At 42.0% G+C, this 17965-nt stretch overlaps 1 protein-coding gene across 1 annotated transcript in view; it reads left to right on the forward strand.

The window, feature by feature from the left end:
- Positions 1–17965, forward strand: part of LOC109431463 (protein timeless homolog) — a 259401-nt gene that overhangs the window by 61111 nt on the left and 180325 nt on the right. Inside the window, exons 3-4 of the mRNA XM_062845733.1 lie at positions 4260–4383; positions 5002–5165. Coding sequence (XP_062701717.1) covers positions 4260–4383; positions 5002–5165 — 288 coding nt within the window. The remainder of the gene's footprint in view (positions 1–4259; positions 4384–5001; positions 5166–17965) is intronic.

A 17965-nucleotide genomic window follows, 5' to 3' on the forward strand; every position in this document is an offset into this window, starting at 1 on the left:
GCTACTACCTCGTCGTGGGCTACTGTGTCACAAAGTATTAAAAAATGAGGTATGCAGCTAAATGTCAAACTTTCGTACCGGGGACCAAATGTAGTACTAGAAGTGGTATCCGGTTTGAGCCCGAGTGCTACGGCTTAATTTGGACTTTGGTATCAACTACAAAAACAGCATGAAGCCGGTGAAGGAAGAGGCGGCTAGGTCAAGACCAACCCAGACAACCAGAATGCACATGCAACGAAATCACTTTTTACGCTATACGATGCCTCAACGTGATCAATTTAACGCATATTAGTTGTGAAAAGCCCTTTTGCGTGCAAAAGTGGAGCCGATATGCGTGTAATATACCCGCCATAGCAATCAGTTCAGTTGTGATGGGAAAAGAAAAGTGACGGTGACAGAGCACACGCTGACTTGGATCGCAGTCAGCCTATCAAAATCGGTAGTTTGCCTACCATTGATAGTGACAGAGAGCAACTCTGATGCGAAGAAGCGTAACATTGTATGCGAGACAACCGATGTTTTAGCGAGTAAGCTCTTTGACAATTTTTATTGCGAGTGTGATGCAAAATCTATCCCTGAGTGATTTTCGACCAGCATAATTATGCGATTTCTGGTTTTCTGGGAAGCCCTCCAAGGTAGAAGACATCATACTTCGACGTAGGGGTATTTTGGGAGGCGCTCCGTTCCAGGCGAAACCTACTTGGTTTAGACGGCCACGCTTTCGCGTGCGTGCGATGCAACCATGTCTAGGCGAGTCCACCCTAGAAATGGGAGACCACCGGTTTACTGGTGGTGGTGGACTCAAGCGATTGCGGACCTGCGCCGCGCCTGTCTACGGGCTAGGCGATGGATGAAGCAAGCACGATATGAGGAAGAGCGGAACGAACGGCGGGTGGTGTTCGGCACTGCAGAAGCCGCGCTGAAGACCGAGATAAGGGCAAGCAAAAAGGTCTGCTTCGAGGATCTCTGTCAGAGTACCAATACGAATCCGTGAGGTGATGCCTACAGGATCGTGATGGCCAAGATGAGAAGTGTAGGGGGGCTGTCGTTGGCGATAAAGAGAGGGTCGCCGTTGTGGAACTTGTGGGGAAAGCAAAGTCCTTTGGCGAAGGTAAGGTCCCTGGTACGGACAGAGTTCCAACCTGGCCTTAAAAGTAGCTCCCGAGATGTTCAGGTCTGCTATATCGAAATGCCTGGTCGAAGGAGTTTCCCAGAAGTATGGAAAAGGCAGGGCCTGGTTCTATTGCCAAAGGCGGGGAAACCTCCCGGAGACCCGGGGATATGCTTGATCGATACGGCGGGGAAGGTGCTCGAAAAGATCATCCTCAATAGAATGTTGAGGCACACCGAGGGTGTAAGTGATCTCTCGAGTAGCCAGAAAAGGGCGATTCGCTACTGTGCGGTAGTGACTCTGAATGTAAGGAACGCGTTCAATAGCGCCATCTGGCCGGCTATTGCCGATGCGTTCCTGCGTCTGGGGAACTCCTGCGGTCGAATTCGACCCTTACAGCGATCAAGTGGCCTCGGGGAGAACATCCTGGTGCATTGCTGTCGTGGCGTCGGTCTACTGGGTTGGATCCAAGTCCGCTGTTGGAAAGAAGTCCACGGCAAGGCCGGAGCAGGTGTAGGCCCCATGTTGGCACGTCTTTCTGTGTGATGGCTGATAGGACCTTACTTGCGGGAAGGTCAAATCGCTTTGCACGCGGTATCAGTTCTCGATACTTGCTATGAAGTTGGACGTGGTGTCGACCCTGCCTGCCATCCGAGGGCAAAGGGAGTGGTGAGATCTATTTGTGAAACTGGTTAAGCGCCAGTATGCCATCGTGATGGATATTACAAGTTTTATTGTTGTGTTAAAAGTACCATTTTAACTTGTAAACATGATCCTAAGTTTAATATACATTTATAGTGCTCTGGAGTAAATGAGCACCATAGGATCTCAGCAATCTCATTTTGATGGCCTACTTTCAGGCCGTTTCAGGCAAAAATCAACTATTAAATAAGTGAATCGTCTCGTATTTCATTTCATTTCATTTATTTAGTTCACATCAAATTCATGATAATACTGAATCAACAATTTGCCGCCATAATACTCGATTTGCAGCTGCAGCTCTCCATCCTCGGTCACGCCCAACACTCGCCAGATCACGCTCCACCTGGTCCGCCCATCGTGCTCTCTGCGCTCCACGCCTTCTTGTACCAACCGGATGGTTAGCAAACACCAACTTTGCAGGGTTGTTGTCCGGCATTCTTGCAACATGCCCTGCCCACCGTATCCTTCCAGCTTTGGCCACTTTCTGGATACTGTGTTCGCCGTAAAGTGCAGCGAGCTCGTGGTTCATCCTTCTCCGCCACACACCGTTCTCCTGCACACCGCCGAAGATCGTCCTTAGCACCCGTCGCTCGAAAACTCCGAGTGCTTGCAGGTCCTCCTCGAGCATCGTCCATGTCTCGTGTCCGTAGAGAACCACCGGTCTTATTAACGTCTTGTACATGGTACATTTGGTGCGGGGGTGAATCTTTTTTGACCGCAGTTTCTTCTGGAGCCCATAGTAGGCACGACTTCCACTGATGATGCGTCTTCGTATTTCACGGCTCACGTTATTGTCAGCCGTTAGCAAGGAACCGAGGTAGACGAATTCTTCTACCACCTCGAAAGTATCCCCGTCTATCGTAACATTGCTGCCAAGGCTTGTCCTGTCTCGTTCAGTCCCACCTACCAGCATGTACTTTGTCTTAGCCGCATTCACCACCAGTCCGACCTTTGCTGCTTCACGTTTCAGGCGGGTGTACTGTTCTGCCACCGTTCCAAATGTTCTGGCAATAATATCCATGTCATCCGCAAAACAGACAAATTGGCTGGATTTCGTGAAGATCGTACCCCGGCTGTTGAGCCCGGCTCGTCGCATAACACCTTCCAGGGCGATGTTGAATAGTAGGCAGGAAAGTCCATCACCTTGTCGTAGTCCCCGTCGAGATTCAAATGAACTGGATAGCTCACCCGAAATCCTTACGCTGTTCTGCACACCGTCCATCGTTGCTCTTATCAGTCTAGTCAGCTTCCCGGGAAAGCTGAATCGTCTCGTAATAAAACCCGAATCAGGATGCCTCCTTAGGATTAGAAATTCCTAGACAAAACTCTAGCTATGAGAGCAACTAATGCTGTAAACAAAAGGCAACCTGCCAAAGAAAACACGATTGCATGATTGACTGATGGACCAACAACACTAATGCAACCTCGTCATCCTGTCATCGGAAATTGTTATCCATTAGGGTAACAGAGCAAAATTTATGTTATTTGTTGTATATGTTGCACTACAATATGTGATATCTTCAAGATATTTTTCTATAAATAAAAATGGAATGGTGTTTGTTTGTCACGTATAGGCTTGGGAACGGGTCATCGGATTCTCAAAATTCTTTCACTGTTGCATTCGTGCAGAGCTCCGACATGTTCGTACGAATAAATAATTGAAAAAAGTGGCCGGGAAAGCAACAAAAACGGGAAAATCAGAAATTGCATTTTGCGGGGCATTTTTCTACAGATCTGCATGACAAAAACACAGTAGGCAGGTAGTACGACGATTGCTGGGACAGCTAGTTTCTAATACATATGCATTTGTACCTAGTGCTTTATTATTTTTTCGTAATAGACGGTTTTCAAGTGTAACACTTGGTACAAATTTCCCAAATGGAGGAGAGCGTACCTCTTCAGCCGACCTACTGAACACCTGCTTAAAGGCACTTTACACAACCTCTCATCAACCGGAAGTCCATCTTGTCCCAGAGAAACAAGCTTACTGTTTACAACCGGTCCTTCTGATCCCTCCAGTGATCGAATATTGCCTGCAAGTCAGGGATATCTGCGTCGAGACCCACACATTTGAAACTCCAATGAGTTCACAATAAGATTCAACGCTTTCTTCTCAACATACAGTGCTCGTAATCGGGCACGTGTTGCTTGAACACATAATTAGAAAGAATGATAACATGTTAAGAATAAATCATACATGGTGATAACTGCTCAATGTAAAAAAAAAATCAACTTTGTTATTTACGGCGTTTTGTATTGTTAAGCTGGCTTTTTGATCTCTTTATAGCATTTTTTTTATTTTTAAATACTCAAATCCATAGGAACGCCACAGAAATTATAAAAAAGTGACAATCTCTCGCACATGTATTCTTTATTGCCTGCAAAAAAATATCTATGCACAGATCTCGCCTTAAATTAATTAGTTTGTTTTTCTTCTCATTTTAAGCGAATCGCTCAGCGTACCGTGCTTCCATTGGATCATAACCCGGATAGAGCACTTTGTTGACATGATGGGTTCGGATAAAACCCGGGCTCGCCTTTGGGCTAGGCGTCTCCACGTGTCCGTGCAGGTAATACGATGCTCTTTGCCCTATTTCTTTCCAAACATCACCATCAGTTTAAGGTGAATATATAACGAAGCCACACCTTGAATTTTCAAGAACACAAGTCTGAGGAATCAATAGACGGATTGCGCTGAAAAGTTGATCGATTGGTGACCCGCTGGTGGTGACCAATCGATCAACTTTTCAGCGCAAACCAACCCTCGGTTCTTCAGATTTGTGCTTTTGAAAATTCGAAGTATGGCTTCGTTATATATTCACCTTAAGCAATTTCATAAATATTAAATTATTCCTGTTATTCTTTTTCTCCTTCCCTGCTGATGCTGATGCTCTGTTGCTTGTCTATTCACTTCCGGCTGGTGGCGCACGGCAATAACTTTTCCCGCTGATTGCATTGTTCAATGGTCCACTGCACACCGGTGGCCACTTTTGCCGGTGCTGCTGCTACTGCTGCTTACCATCCGGAACTGCTGCACGGATCACTGGCCAACCACATCGGGTGGTGCTCGGGTCGTCGTCGTACATGCATGGATCCCATTCCGCTGCTCTCGCTCGCTATGGGATTTCCGGTATTTAACTATGTGCGCGCTCCCGACATCATAATCACAATTTTAATGAACCGGACAGGCTTACCGTGAAATGTTGCACAGTCTACAGGCGCTGCAGAAAGTGCCAGACGAGAAAGCTCAAGACCTCTTTCTGATGCTGCAGAACAACATCTTCTACGTGCTGGAATATCGTGAGGTGGTGCTACATTTGCTGATCAACTACAAGGAAACCAACAGCACACGGTAGGTGATTCACCTTGCTAGGGCGATGTTATTCTTTGATCGGAGCTTTTCTTTATTTACAATATAAAAGGGGTGAAAGGATGGTCTGAAAATTTAAATTGAAGCCAGACGCTATCTGAAACTCTCAGTCTGAAACCTTATGGAAGTATTGCGCATTATGTACACCACTAAACTATCGCAGAAATTTCTGGAGAAAATCCTGGAGGAATTCCTGGATTACTTTCTGGGAGGATATGTAGTAATTTGTGAAGGAATTTTAAAAGAATATCCTGGGGGAACTGCTGGAGGAATTTTCGAAGTAATTTTTTTTAATTTTTATTTTCAGGAGTAATTCCTGGAGGAATTCCTATATTTCTTGCAGGAATTCCTGGAGTATTTCCCGGAACAATTACTAGAAGAATTCCTGTACTAATTTCAGGGGGAATTTGTAGAGTAATTTCTTTGAGTAATTCTTGAAGGAATTCCTGAAGGAATTACTGGAATACTTGCTGGACGAATTTCTGGAATACATTCTGCAGTATATCCTGGACGAATTTCTAGCAGAAATTATGGAGGAATAACTGGAGAAATTCTTTAAAAAATTGCTGGTGGATTTTTTGGAGGCATTCTTGGAAAAATTGCTGATGGGATTCTTGGAGGGATTCTGGGAAGAAGTCTCGGAGCAGTTCCTGGAGAATTACCTGACGGAACTTCTTGGTGGAATTTCAAGAAGAATTTATTGAGAAATTCCTAAAAGAGTTCCTGGAGTAATTCCTGAAGGAGTTCCTGGAGGAATTTTTGGCGTAATTCCTTATCAATTTTCGGAGGAATTTCTGAGGAAATCCCCGTAGGAATTCTCGGAAGAATTCTTAGAGTAATCCCAGGAGTATTTTCTTGAGGAATTACTAAAGGTCTCCTGAGGACCCGGGGGTATTCATGGAGGTATTTCTGGAAGAATTCTTGAAAAAAATCCTAAAAAAATCCCTGGGAAAATTCCTGAAGAAGTTCCTGGAGGATTTCCTGAAGTAATTTATGTTGGAATTCCTTGAAAAATTTCTTCACAAATTTTTGGAGGAATTTCTGAAGAAATGCCTGAAAGTAATCTCGGATGAGTCCCGGGAAAAATTTTTGGAAAAAATTCTGGAGAAATTCTTTGAGGAATTTCTGGAGGAATTCCTTGAAAGCTTCTTGGAAAAAAATCTTGGAATCTTCTTGGAGGAATTCCTGGAGTAACTCTTGGAGGAATTCCTGGAGGATTGCTTTTAGAATTTCTTGGCAGAAGTCTATGAGGAATTCCTGGAGAAATACCTAGAGGGATTCTTTGAGGAATTATTGGTAGAATATTTAGAGTAATATCTGGAGAGATTCTTGAAGAAATTCCTTGTGGAATTCTTGAAGGAATTATTGGACAAATACCTGGAGGGATTATTGTCGGAATTTCTGGTAGAATTCTTAGAGGAACTTCTGGAAGAATTTTCGAGGAATTTCTTGGACAATTTCTGGTGGAATTCTTCCAGGAATTATTGCCAATTATTGGAAATTCTTAGAGGAATACCTGGAAAGATTCTTGGCGAATGTCTTGAAGGAATTCCTGAAGGATTTTTTTGAAGGAGCTACACTGCCCATAACTGCATATTTGTAACATTTGCATATTTTTCTGGTATTGAGTTAATATCGGGGATCATCATCAAATCACAAGTGCTTTCAACCACCTGAATAAAAAAAAATAAGTTTGTTCTAGGATTTATGAAAAAAAAATACCAAGTCATTTTGTCTCATTGAGCAATGTGACCGCATAACAGTCACACTAGGAAAATATATTGGCTTTAAAGCGTGACATCAATCATACTGAGGTTCGATTTATTTTTTGACAATTCCCCCAGCATACAGGAACTGCTGTAGAAGATTTGATTGCTATACGACTGATGACAAATTTATGAGAAATTTTTAAATTTTCGATTCATTCCTATACTATTCAAAGTTGCAACTTTGGGTTCCATTTTCTCCAATGCCTACTTTTGTTGAATGTTACTGTTATGCGGTTATAAGCAGTACACCGATAAAGTAAAAAGATTTAAGAGTAGAGCTTGTGGAGCTTGAAGGGCATAATTCCAGAATAGTTTGGATGAAATAGATCACCAAGTCAATCTGGCATAGTTATCAGAATTGAACTACGAGGCTCTATAAGTAGCGTAGATTATATTCTGCGAGCATTCGCTGCAAAAAAAATGCTAAGATTTACAGATACTACAACCCATACTTTAAAATACATTGGGTCCATTTGTATGCTAGTGGACACTCAAAAAGCAACACATAGAGATGCTCGTAAAATTATAAGGTGGAACAGACACAATCGTGAAAGATTTATGCCGATAGAGTGAACAGAAACAAGAGTAGAGCCTGTAGACCTTGAAGGCCCTAGTTCCAGAATAGTTTGGAAAGCCTGGAATATACCATGCATATACCAAAAGCATTATAGTTGTGCACTGAGGCTTCATCAGCAGTATAGACTGCATTCCACGAATACTTTTTACAATTTGAGCATGATAGAGTATATGTAGATATCGTAACCCAAACTTCAAAGTGTTTCGGAGGCCATTTATATTTCACAAAATGTCCAACTACGACAATATCGAGTTGCTCGCAGCACCGCGAGGTCTAATGGACATCAACGTGACTAAATTTCTTGAACAGAGTGAACACAAATGATGGTAGATGTTGTAGATCTTAAGAAAATGAATTCCAGAGTAGTTTGGATAACCTAGATCACCCAATTCATGTACCATGAATTTTCTAGGAGTGCTTTGAGGCTTTCTGAGTACCGTAGACTATGTTCTGTGATGATTCATCGTGTATAAAATTTGGTATAGGATGTTGGATTTCTGACACAAACTTCGGAGTACTTTGGAGGCCTTAGAATAGCTCTGGGATCAAAACTTCAACATACTATGATGGGTAGTAATACATTGCATGTCAAGGATCAGCGAAAACTATTGATGATAAGCAAAACAATGAAATTTTAACAAAAACATGCAGAGTTTATAAAAAATACAAAAAAAAAAACACGTATTCTCGGTTGCCAGCAAAAGGAGGGAGGGTGCGGAGGGGAGAAGTACTATGCATTTCTTAGCACAATTCCCCTTGACTATAACAAAACTCCAGGGTAAAATGTATTAAAAGAAAGAAGATATTGCATTTCTGCCAAAAGTTGATCGTCTCGGGTGTTTACGGGTTAATGCAATTGCGGACTTCAATTTACATTTTGGAACTTTAATTTATATTTTCGCAGTTATGAAAACTAGGTGCGCAGTCTAGTGCTGAACGTAGGTAATGCGCAATACAGGTCGGACTCAATTATTCGGGGTCGGGTTCTGCAGCTTCCAAATCTAATATCTGGAAAACGGGATGCCGTACAAAGCTGAAATTTTGACTGATTACTATTTAAAGTTAGCTTTACTTAATGTCAAAATTTCAGTCTTATTAAACATTCTGTTCTGTTGCAGAACCCTACTCCGAATAATCGAATCTGACCTATATTACACGACAGTCCATTATCCAGACAATTTATAACTACGACGGTTGATGAGCTGGGATACACTATTTCTTCCTACGGGGTTTCATATGGGTGTGTACACTCAGCCAAATAAACTTAAGATTTTCATAAGGCCTTTAAATAATTCATAATGATTAGGATGAATTTCATAAGGTCGCTTTATGACGCAAAATCATCGCACAGCTTTATTTTTATATATGTTTATCAATGATATATTCTCAGGCGTCGGTAGCCGTGCGAATTAAACAGGAGCACAGTGTTCCCGACGTTCATGGATCGAATCCAGTCTGCATAATTTCAAGATTTTTTACTCTTTTCATAAGTCTATCTTATGAAATTTGTCATAACAAGCACGATCAATTTTCATAAGGTATTCTTATGACATCCATAATTTTTACTTATAGCAAAAAACATAAGGTATTTTGATGAATTTCGTTAGTTTTTTTTCGCTGAGTGTATGAGTGACAAAATCTCCCCTCCTTCATTTTTTACAGAAAACCGCCAACAGAATCACCACCTTCGTAGGACTTTCAGTGAATCTAAGCGCTTCTTCCACCTGGATACCACAATTGCTTTGTTCGGTAAAAAAAATCGGTAAAAAAATCCCCAAATGAGAAACAGCAGTCGCATTTGGTTCGGTTTTTCTTCGTTCCCTTTGCGTGTTCCTTCGTAGTGATTGCTGGCGCTGATAACTGGTCCTATTTTTCATATTCACTCCAGATTCAAGCACTGCAGGTGACTGCTCTACTGCCGTTCTACGCATCATTGTCCCATGTTATATGGGATTCCCATATAACATGAAATAACTGGGCGTAGAACGGCAGTCTAGTACCGTGAATTCGGGTGAAATTGATCACTTTTCGTAGTTTTTGGCGAATAATTTTTGCATGCTTATCGATATGGTTAAATTTAATGCTTTAAAACAAGTACGACCATGGTTTTCATCAGTCAATGAGGTTAAAAATTCTACTGCAAATCATTTTATCACAAAAAATATCATTTGAAAAAAAATATCAAAAATTTTAATTTCGGGGTGAAATTGATCAGTTAGTGAAATGTTTTTGTAAGTGCTGAAAATATTTTTTCCTTCTGAATTAACCAACCCGGAATGCGAAAAGCTATTCAAAATTTTTACAATTTTACTAAATTTTTAATTATTTAAATTTAAAGTTTAATAAATCTTAAGAAAACGCCTAAAAGTATGCAATTTCCATACTAATTGTGTTATAACTTCCAGAAATGTACAATTTTATGCATAAATTTAAATATTTATAGAACTTTCGATAACGAAATCGGGTTTAGCGAATACTTGGCAGCTAGAAACATTCATTCAAGTATACATTACATTTGCAATACAGCTACGGTAACGTAAGTTCGGAAGTGTTTTTGAAGTTCGCTTGACAGGCAGTTTCGGAAAATATTGAATTTTATACAGAAATAAGTGATTAAATGGCTGTAAAACATGTAAACTCATCATTCAATAGCTTTTGAGCCAGATGATGAGCAGTTTTTACAAATTGTTTTAAGTTTAAAGCGTTATTTTTAACAAATAAAAATGGCCCTCTCGTCGATCAATTTCACCCCACTGATCAATTTCACCCGAAATCACGGTACCTGTATCTCTTACTATTGACTACGCATGATGCCTCTACATACCGTTCCGATCCATGCTATTCTACATTTTAAGAAACACAGCCTCTTTGTAAAGCCTTTTGTTACTATTTACAATGCATAAATAAATACAGGGGATAGACAAAATGATCGGGACATGCAAAATTATCACTTTTCAAAAAATGTTCAACTAGCTGTAACTTTTCGAAAAGTGCATCAAATATTCTCAAATTTTTACTGTGAGTGCATCAACTAGTTGTGCATCAGTGGTTCAAATTTGAAAAAGATCGGGCCACTCTCCACGAAAAGATTCTTGAAAAAGGTAAAATTATCCGATGGCCAACTTTGAGCTGTTATATCTCCGGATTCAATGAACCGATTGAAATGAAATTTTGACTATTTATGACTTATATAATGAACTTTGAAAAACATTTGACTTAACTTGAAATTTTAAACAAGAGACAAAATTCTAGCGATTTTTATTTTTTCATGATTTTTTAGTAAATTGGTCCATTTTTAATATGCATTCTAAAACTTTTTCAATTTATTGGTGGCTATGTTGTTACTTTCCTTCAAAACACATTTATATATAAGTCAATTAGAGGGAAATTAAATGAACTATAATTTGCATCTTGAATTTTGAAACGATGTTGATATTTTGGAAAATTCGGTGTTTTATTAGAAACATAATCTAATCGTTATAATTTTCTTCCGTGTTAAAAATATTAAGTTAAGTCAATGGTTTTTCATAGCTCATTATATAAGTCATAAATGGTCAAAATTTCATTTCAATCGGTTCATTGAATCCGGAGATATAAAAGCTCAATGTTGGCTATCGGATAATTTTATTTATTTCAAGAATCTTTATAACTTCGTGGAGAATAGCCCGATTTTTTTCCAAATTTTGTCCACTGATACACAACTAGTTGATCCACTTACAGTAAAAAATTTAGAATATTTGATTCATTTTTCGAAAAGTTACAGCTATTTGAATATTTTTTGAGGAGGGAAAATTTTGCCTGTCCCGATAATAATACTACTAAAATTAAGCGCTTTAAAATAGCTTTCACTGTGCAGCGCTTGTCCTCAATCGGTTAGCTTGGCAATAACATGTCCCTAAATATTTAATTTGAATCCTCATCGGTAGAGCTAAACAATATTTGTCCCAACCTTCAAAACCCGGACCCCCTCGCAGCTACTGGAGCGCATTAATCTGTATTCATTTGACTATCATCAGTAATTAAAACTAAATAAACCGTAAACTATCAATCACAAATATAAACGCATCGACGATAAACCGCGTTCGACTGCAAATTTGAAAATAAACCCGGATAGGTTTGGATGGAGCCCATTCATCGAGTAGCAAGCAACACTTTAGAGCGAGCGGGGAGTCTACACCAGTCATTATCGGAAATCATCCATTTCGCGTAAATCTGTCGACGTTTCGGGGCAATGTCAAACGGAAAGCAAGCGGGAATGACTTTTTTCGGATGAACGGCCATGACCGATGGCTGGCGGGGGTTCAATGCAAAACATCGACTAGGCGATGGGTTGAATGGGAAAAGGTCGAAAGGATGAAAATGTAGACCACAGTCGTCCAAAAGTAGCTTCTTCTTTTTCTACTGTTACGCCCTAACTGGGACAGAGTCTGGTTCTCAACTGTTAGATAAGCGAACATTTCCACTGTTATTAACCGACCGGGAATCGAACCCGTCACCCTCAGCATGGGATTGCTGATTACCCGCGCGTTCACCGCTTTGGCTATGAACCATTGCATGAGTTTTACTAATTTGGCGTTTGAGCGGTGCCGTGTTTGCAGAAAATAAACTCGTTTCCATGTTCACCTAGATAACACGCCACGATCTTCATAACAAATCCTGTGTTGGGTTGTTGTCTGCTTTCGGCCTAGTAATCCTACATTATAGAGATCTGCGGAGGCGGCCATTGTGAGCCAATCGCGCAGAGAGAACTGTCAAAGTGTGAGCCAAATGAACATGCTTATCGTTCGTAGGAAGGCGTCGTTTGAACGGTATTGCAATCGGAACTAAATAAATTAAAATTATTTATTTTTAATATCGAGATATTGGCGGCATATGTATGTTTAGTAAAAAGATAAAAAATTATTGATTCTGCTTTCAAAAGCTCATGCTTATGACGACATTTTTGTTGCGGCCAGTGTTGAAAAATTCATTTCGTCATATCTAAATTCAATCGCCTATAGCTCATTTTAGAAGCTGAACCTGAGAATATGGTGTATGAAAAACTTGTGCGGCTAGACCAGTTCTGCAAGAAAGTCACGGAAAAACCGCCATTTTTTGATTACCGTGAATATCATTGGCATTTTTCGAAAGAAGTCCGTGACATTTACCTTAAATATTCGAAAAATATCGTTTTTTCCGTGACTTTCTTGCAGAACTGGTCTAGCCGCTCAAGTTTTTCATACACCATATCACCAGGTTCAGCTTCTAAAATGAGCTGTAGGTGATTGAATTTAGATATGACGAAATGAATTTTTTGTAATTACGTTGCGAAAGTGATTGTTTTTCCATCGGCTAAAAGGTAACGAAATGGCCTACTTTTCCATACCTGAACAAGTGTGCCGAAAAGTATTACTTTTCAGCACTCTTAAGTGTGCCGAAAAGTAGTACTTTTCGACACTGTTGTTGAATGGCCTATTTTACGTCAATTTTGCACTCTTTTTCACTGGTAATCAATCAAAACTGCCGAAAGGTAGTCGCTTCCATGTCCAGGAACTTCCCGCAGGTCATTTGCGGTGTTGTAGATGCTCTGCTCTTTGAAGAAAAAGTGCCAGGTTGAACTGGACGGAAGCTTGAAAATTTGTGACAGTCATATCGACGGCCTACTATATTGCCTACTTGATCGGAAACATTGGCTAATACACGTGGTCGCCAGCTTGTATGTTTTCTCGGTTTGCGTTTGTGTCTTGGTTTGTGTAGGATGTGAGGACTGTACTCGATGGCTGTTTTTTCGTAATTACAAAAAACTTTGTATGCAACTCGTTGCAAAACTCGATTTTTTCAGCACTCGTCATATTTATCCAACTCGGCAAGCCTCGTTGGATAAATGTATGACTCGTGCTGAAAAAATCATCATTTTGCAACTTGTTGCATAAATAACTATTTCAGCACTGGTTGCGGCACTTGTCGAAAAAACTTCCATTGCTGCTTCTTGCTTCACTTCTGCCGATATGATTAGCGTAACATTTTTGCATTGAATTTCAGATTTCTTCGATTGCTCCGCTATTCCAACAAAATTTTGAAAAAAAAAATTCTACCATAATTAGAAAATGTAAACAAAACAACTTGAACCACAACGAAGTCACGCATAAAGTTTGAACATCTAGTTTTGTAGCAAGTGTTGGCAGCTGTTGTAAACCAAAACAAACAGCGTTGCCGAATCGACGTATGTAACTTCCGCTCATCTCTATGTAGAGGATTTCTATTTCGGCCCAATCAGCGTCCGAGAATCCAACCACATCTTCCGGCTTGTAACCACGGAGACTGACGGGGCTGCTCCGCAGCCACAGTTGCTCCCAATTACTCCCGGGACAAGCTCAGTAACATGTGACCCCTCGAACTGGGTCTCATGGCCGGCATGCTACTCGGTAATCGGAGGGGCTTCGCGGACAAAGTATGAACAACTAAGAATATTCACATTTTTAAAACAATTTATTAAAGGTTCCTAGTGTGTCGTGTGGGTGTGGGTGTACATTTTTGTGTGGCGTGTAAGCGAGACGTGGACAATGGAAGGTGTACTCACTACCGTTGCTGCAGACTCTCTCTCTCTTCGCTTTGGCCCACACGGCACTACCGTGTGGCCGGAATCTCGCCGCCGGGGCAGCTTGGGATCGTAACGGCAGGTTTGTCGGACCGGTGCTTGGCCGACGGGACCAGCAGGCGTAGCTGGGTGGTGTTCGGGTGGCAGGCGTCTTCCTTCATTGTCGGAATCGGCACGGCCCAGGACGAGACCGGAACGACCGTGCCGAGAAGAGTCCCTCCTTGACGATTAAGGCCAACGGCCTGAGGGAATCGTCCTGAAGGGGACGATGGCGAATCCTTAGCTATTAGGCTCGGAAGCCATCTTGACTTCCGAGCCGCCGTGTGTGACCGTTCTTAAACAACGGATACGAGGTCCTGATGGGGATTGGAATGGGACCGTCAGGGTGGTCTATTTATTAACTCTGGACCTATTTACCTGAACGTAGGCAGATTGACATCCCACATCCGTCCCCTAAGGGGGGGGGGGGGTGGTTATTGAATATTGTACTGCACTTTACTAAATAGTCTCAACACACGGACGCCTGTTACTATTCTGGCTAATCTACTGAAATTCAGGATGGCTGCGCCCATGAGCACTCATATTATGGCCTATTCCCTCTCAAGCCATAGAGACTGCCATCTAAGCACCCTTTTGTACCAGCTCTCAAAAACCTTTCAGCAACGTTATCTAGTTAACAGCGGTACGGTTTCTCGCTATAGGGTGGGGCCTACTTTATTATTATTATTAAAAACGTGAATTTTCTCAACGACAAACACTCATACCAACGAAAATCTAAAAATTGGAACCAACCGGTTACAGGCTTCGTATTGTAGCTTACTCGCAGCCTGTAGTCCTTCGTACTCGTCAAGTACCGGAACACCCGCTTCAGCTCGTTCCCATCATTTTGGATAGGACAACTTGTATTCGGCTAAAGAAATGTCCAGTGTAGTGTTCACCGACACATAATAACAGTCGAAGTTAAATCACCTCCTCAAGATTGCCGTATAGAAGGATAGTCTTGACATCATCATATCTTGTTGTGCTGTAACCGCGTGTAACGTCCGGAATGCCGTTGGACGAACCCCAAGAGCAAAAACTTGATCGTAATCGCTGCTGTATTGTTGGACGTATTGTTATAAGCAACCAGTTCAGCATTGAACCGGGTGACTTAAGCATGAGCACCTCGCTTGATTTTGAAGACCTATTTTGATCCTACATGTTTCTGTCCGGTCTGTAGTTCCACCAACTACTACGTTGTCTTCAATGGACTGCAGTCTGAAACTCCTGCATGACAGAACGCCATTAACCATGTTCGGTGTTTTCTATTGCCTCGGTAAAGATCATCAGTTCTACCAGCTCATGGTTTCCAGGACACAGAATTTATCGTTTCGGTGTTATACCTTTGGTTGACCGTAGCGATCTTTGTAGAGTCTGCATGTCGTGCGTTTTCGGAACGGCAACACGCATTATCACATTATCGCCTCAGCTTGCTTCATCCGATCGTGATTAAACAACTCAACAGGCAAACCACGAAAATCGCCCTCGTTAATTGCTGCATCGTTGTCACATACAAGCCTGTCCATTAAATTGTATACGTTATTTCATTTTACTCGGTCCGTCTCTAATTTTCAATCTGTTGTCGATTATCGAAGTTTCGTCGAAATTCTTATCCCGCAATATAGCCTACCCGCATCATCCTCACGGCTGTTCAGTCCAGAATCCTCCGCTTTCGATTTGGAATGAATACCCATGCTGTTGATCTAAACTCCCGGAGATGCTTATACGATGGTTTTGTGTGGTTCCACAATCCGTACGAAGTCACACTTGCTGTTTTATAGGTAGAATATTCTGGAGATAATTCGATGTCATGATAGCTTTACCCCAAAACTTCTTATCAAGATCGGCTTCGATCAGCAGCAACGCATCATTTCTCCCCACGATCAATTCTTTCTCTCAGCGATTCCGTTTTGTTGAGGGACGTACGGTGCCGTTTTTTGCAGTAAGATGCCGTTGTCTTCAGTTTTGCGCTGGAGTATTTACTACCGCCATCAAATAACTTCGACTTTCGTCCGAACTGTTTAAGCGGAGTAAGCCTAGGCGTGGCGGGGCCCAGTAGTGGGCTCTGCTGGGCCTCTTCAGAAATTCTACACATCCGGAAGCAACTCTATACAAGCGACATGGCATCGCTTCCAAAGTGTCACGGCCCAGCTTGGAGTGTTCGGGCACATGAAGAATGACACCCAAGTTCCTGATTGTGATGTACTGGTCCTGTCATTTGTAATTGGTAACTGAGATGGTACACGCTTGGCTATGTTACTATGCGCAAGTGAGCTGATAGCGACAGCATTCTATCCTCTTGGCAAGGTCTGGTGACACTGACTTGAAACGGTGGATGGGCTAATGTCAGCGCTGTCTTCCGTGTCATAAAAGCGTGGTGTGATTAAAGTACGTTCCTGGCCTGTTCCGAGACAGCACTCCAAAAGAAGCTAACAAGAATCCGCTATTGCGTGGTCGACACGCAGGACGTAAAGAATGCGTTCAAAAGCGTCAGCGGGCTTTTTTTTGTCTGTATTAACGAGATTTTTAACCCTAGGCTAGTTCATCTCGGGACCCACGTTTTACTTCCCATCCGAAGAAAGAACCCACATTTTGTGAGTATGTCGGGTGTGGGATTCGATCCCAGGTCCTCGGCGTGATAGTATTCAGCGGGCTGCTATTGAGTGCGCCATACATCACCTAGGAGTCAGCCTATGCCGAATACTGGAGAGCTACTTTCAGAATTGGGTGCTAATCTATGACACAGAGGAAGGCGAGAGGAGGTACAATATCACCGCGGAGGTACCTCAGGGGTCCCTCCTGGTCCCGGTATTATGGAACGCGGCGTATGAACCACGGCGAAAGGTTCGGCTCCCCGCAAGTCCGGGATGAGCAGACTGCGACGAGAGCGCGGAGCATGTGCTCTTTGAATGCCCATGATTCGTGGAGCAAAGGTCGAGTATGCAGGGATAGGCGGTAGTGATATCACTCCAGACAACATTGTTGAAAGGATGTGTATGGAGTAGGACAAGTGGGATTCCGTTACTTCCACGGACTCCCCAATCGTACATGAACTATGGAGAAAATGGCAGGTAGATCAACAGTAAGTTGAGTTGCCCCCCCCACACGGTGTCAAAATTTTGATTATTATCGAACTTTCATGTACCTCGGATTTTTCTTCATAGAATGTTAGTATTTCGGCTATAATGTATAAATGCAAAATTTGAAAATATTCTATCGGGGAAAATTTGAGTTAGCTGAGTTTTTGGCTATTTTCCATAAAAAAAAGCAATAATTACCATTTTAGCCCAAAAAACGTTTCATACAAAATGTATGGAAAAATTTTCGCCGATGAAATATTTTCTAGTTGTCCGATTATGAATATATAGCCCAAATACTAATCATGTTCGAAGAAAAATCCAAGGTACATGAATGTTCGATAATAATCGAAATTTTGACACCGTGCCCCATCCCATCCGGGAGCTTGAGTCCAACGGGTAATCTACAGTACTGGCCTGGACCCAAGCTACCAGGGGAGAGAGGACAAGCTTAGGCGGAAGCTGGTGGAATGCTAACCAATAGAGAGTACTCATGTACGCCCCCCCCCTTCTCGAAGTCATCCCTAACGGGCATGCCGCGAAGGTAAGGAAGAGAGAGAATGAGTTTAAGTGGGTCGATCCCCACATAACCCGAGGAACACACTTTATTTAGAATGCCGAATCTCGGCTTACGAATGCCGTGTTTTGTACAGCCGAGAAGTCAGCTAAACGTTTTCATGAGATCTCAGCTCACTAATGCCGAGAATCAATATAACACGCCTAGTTGCCAAGCAATCAACCAT

Source organism: Aedes albopictus, chromosome 1 (assembly GCF_035046485.1).
Source record: "Aedes albopictus strain Foshan chromosome 1, AalbF5, whole genome shotgun sequence".
In the NCBI taxonomy this organism is placed as follows: domain Eukaryota; kingdom Metazoa; phylum Arthropoda; class Insecta; order Diptera; family Culicidae; genus Aedes; species Aedes albopictus.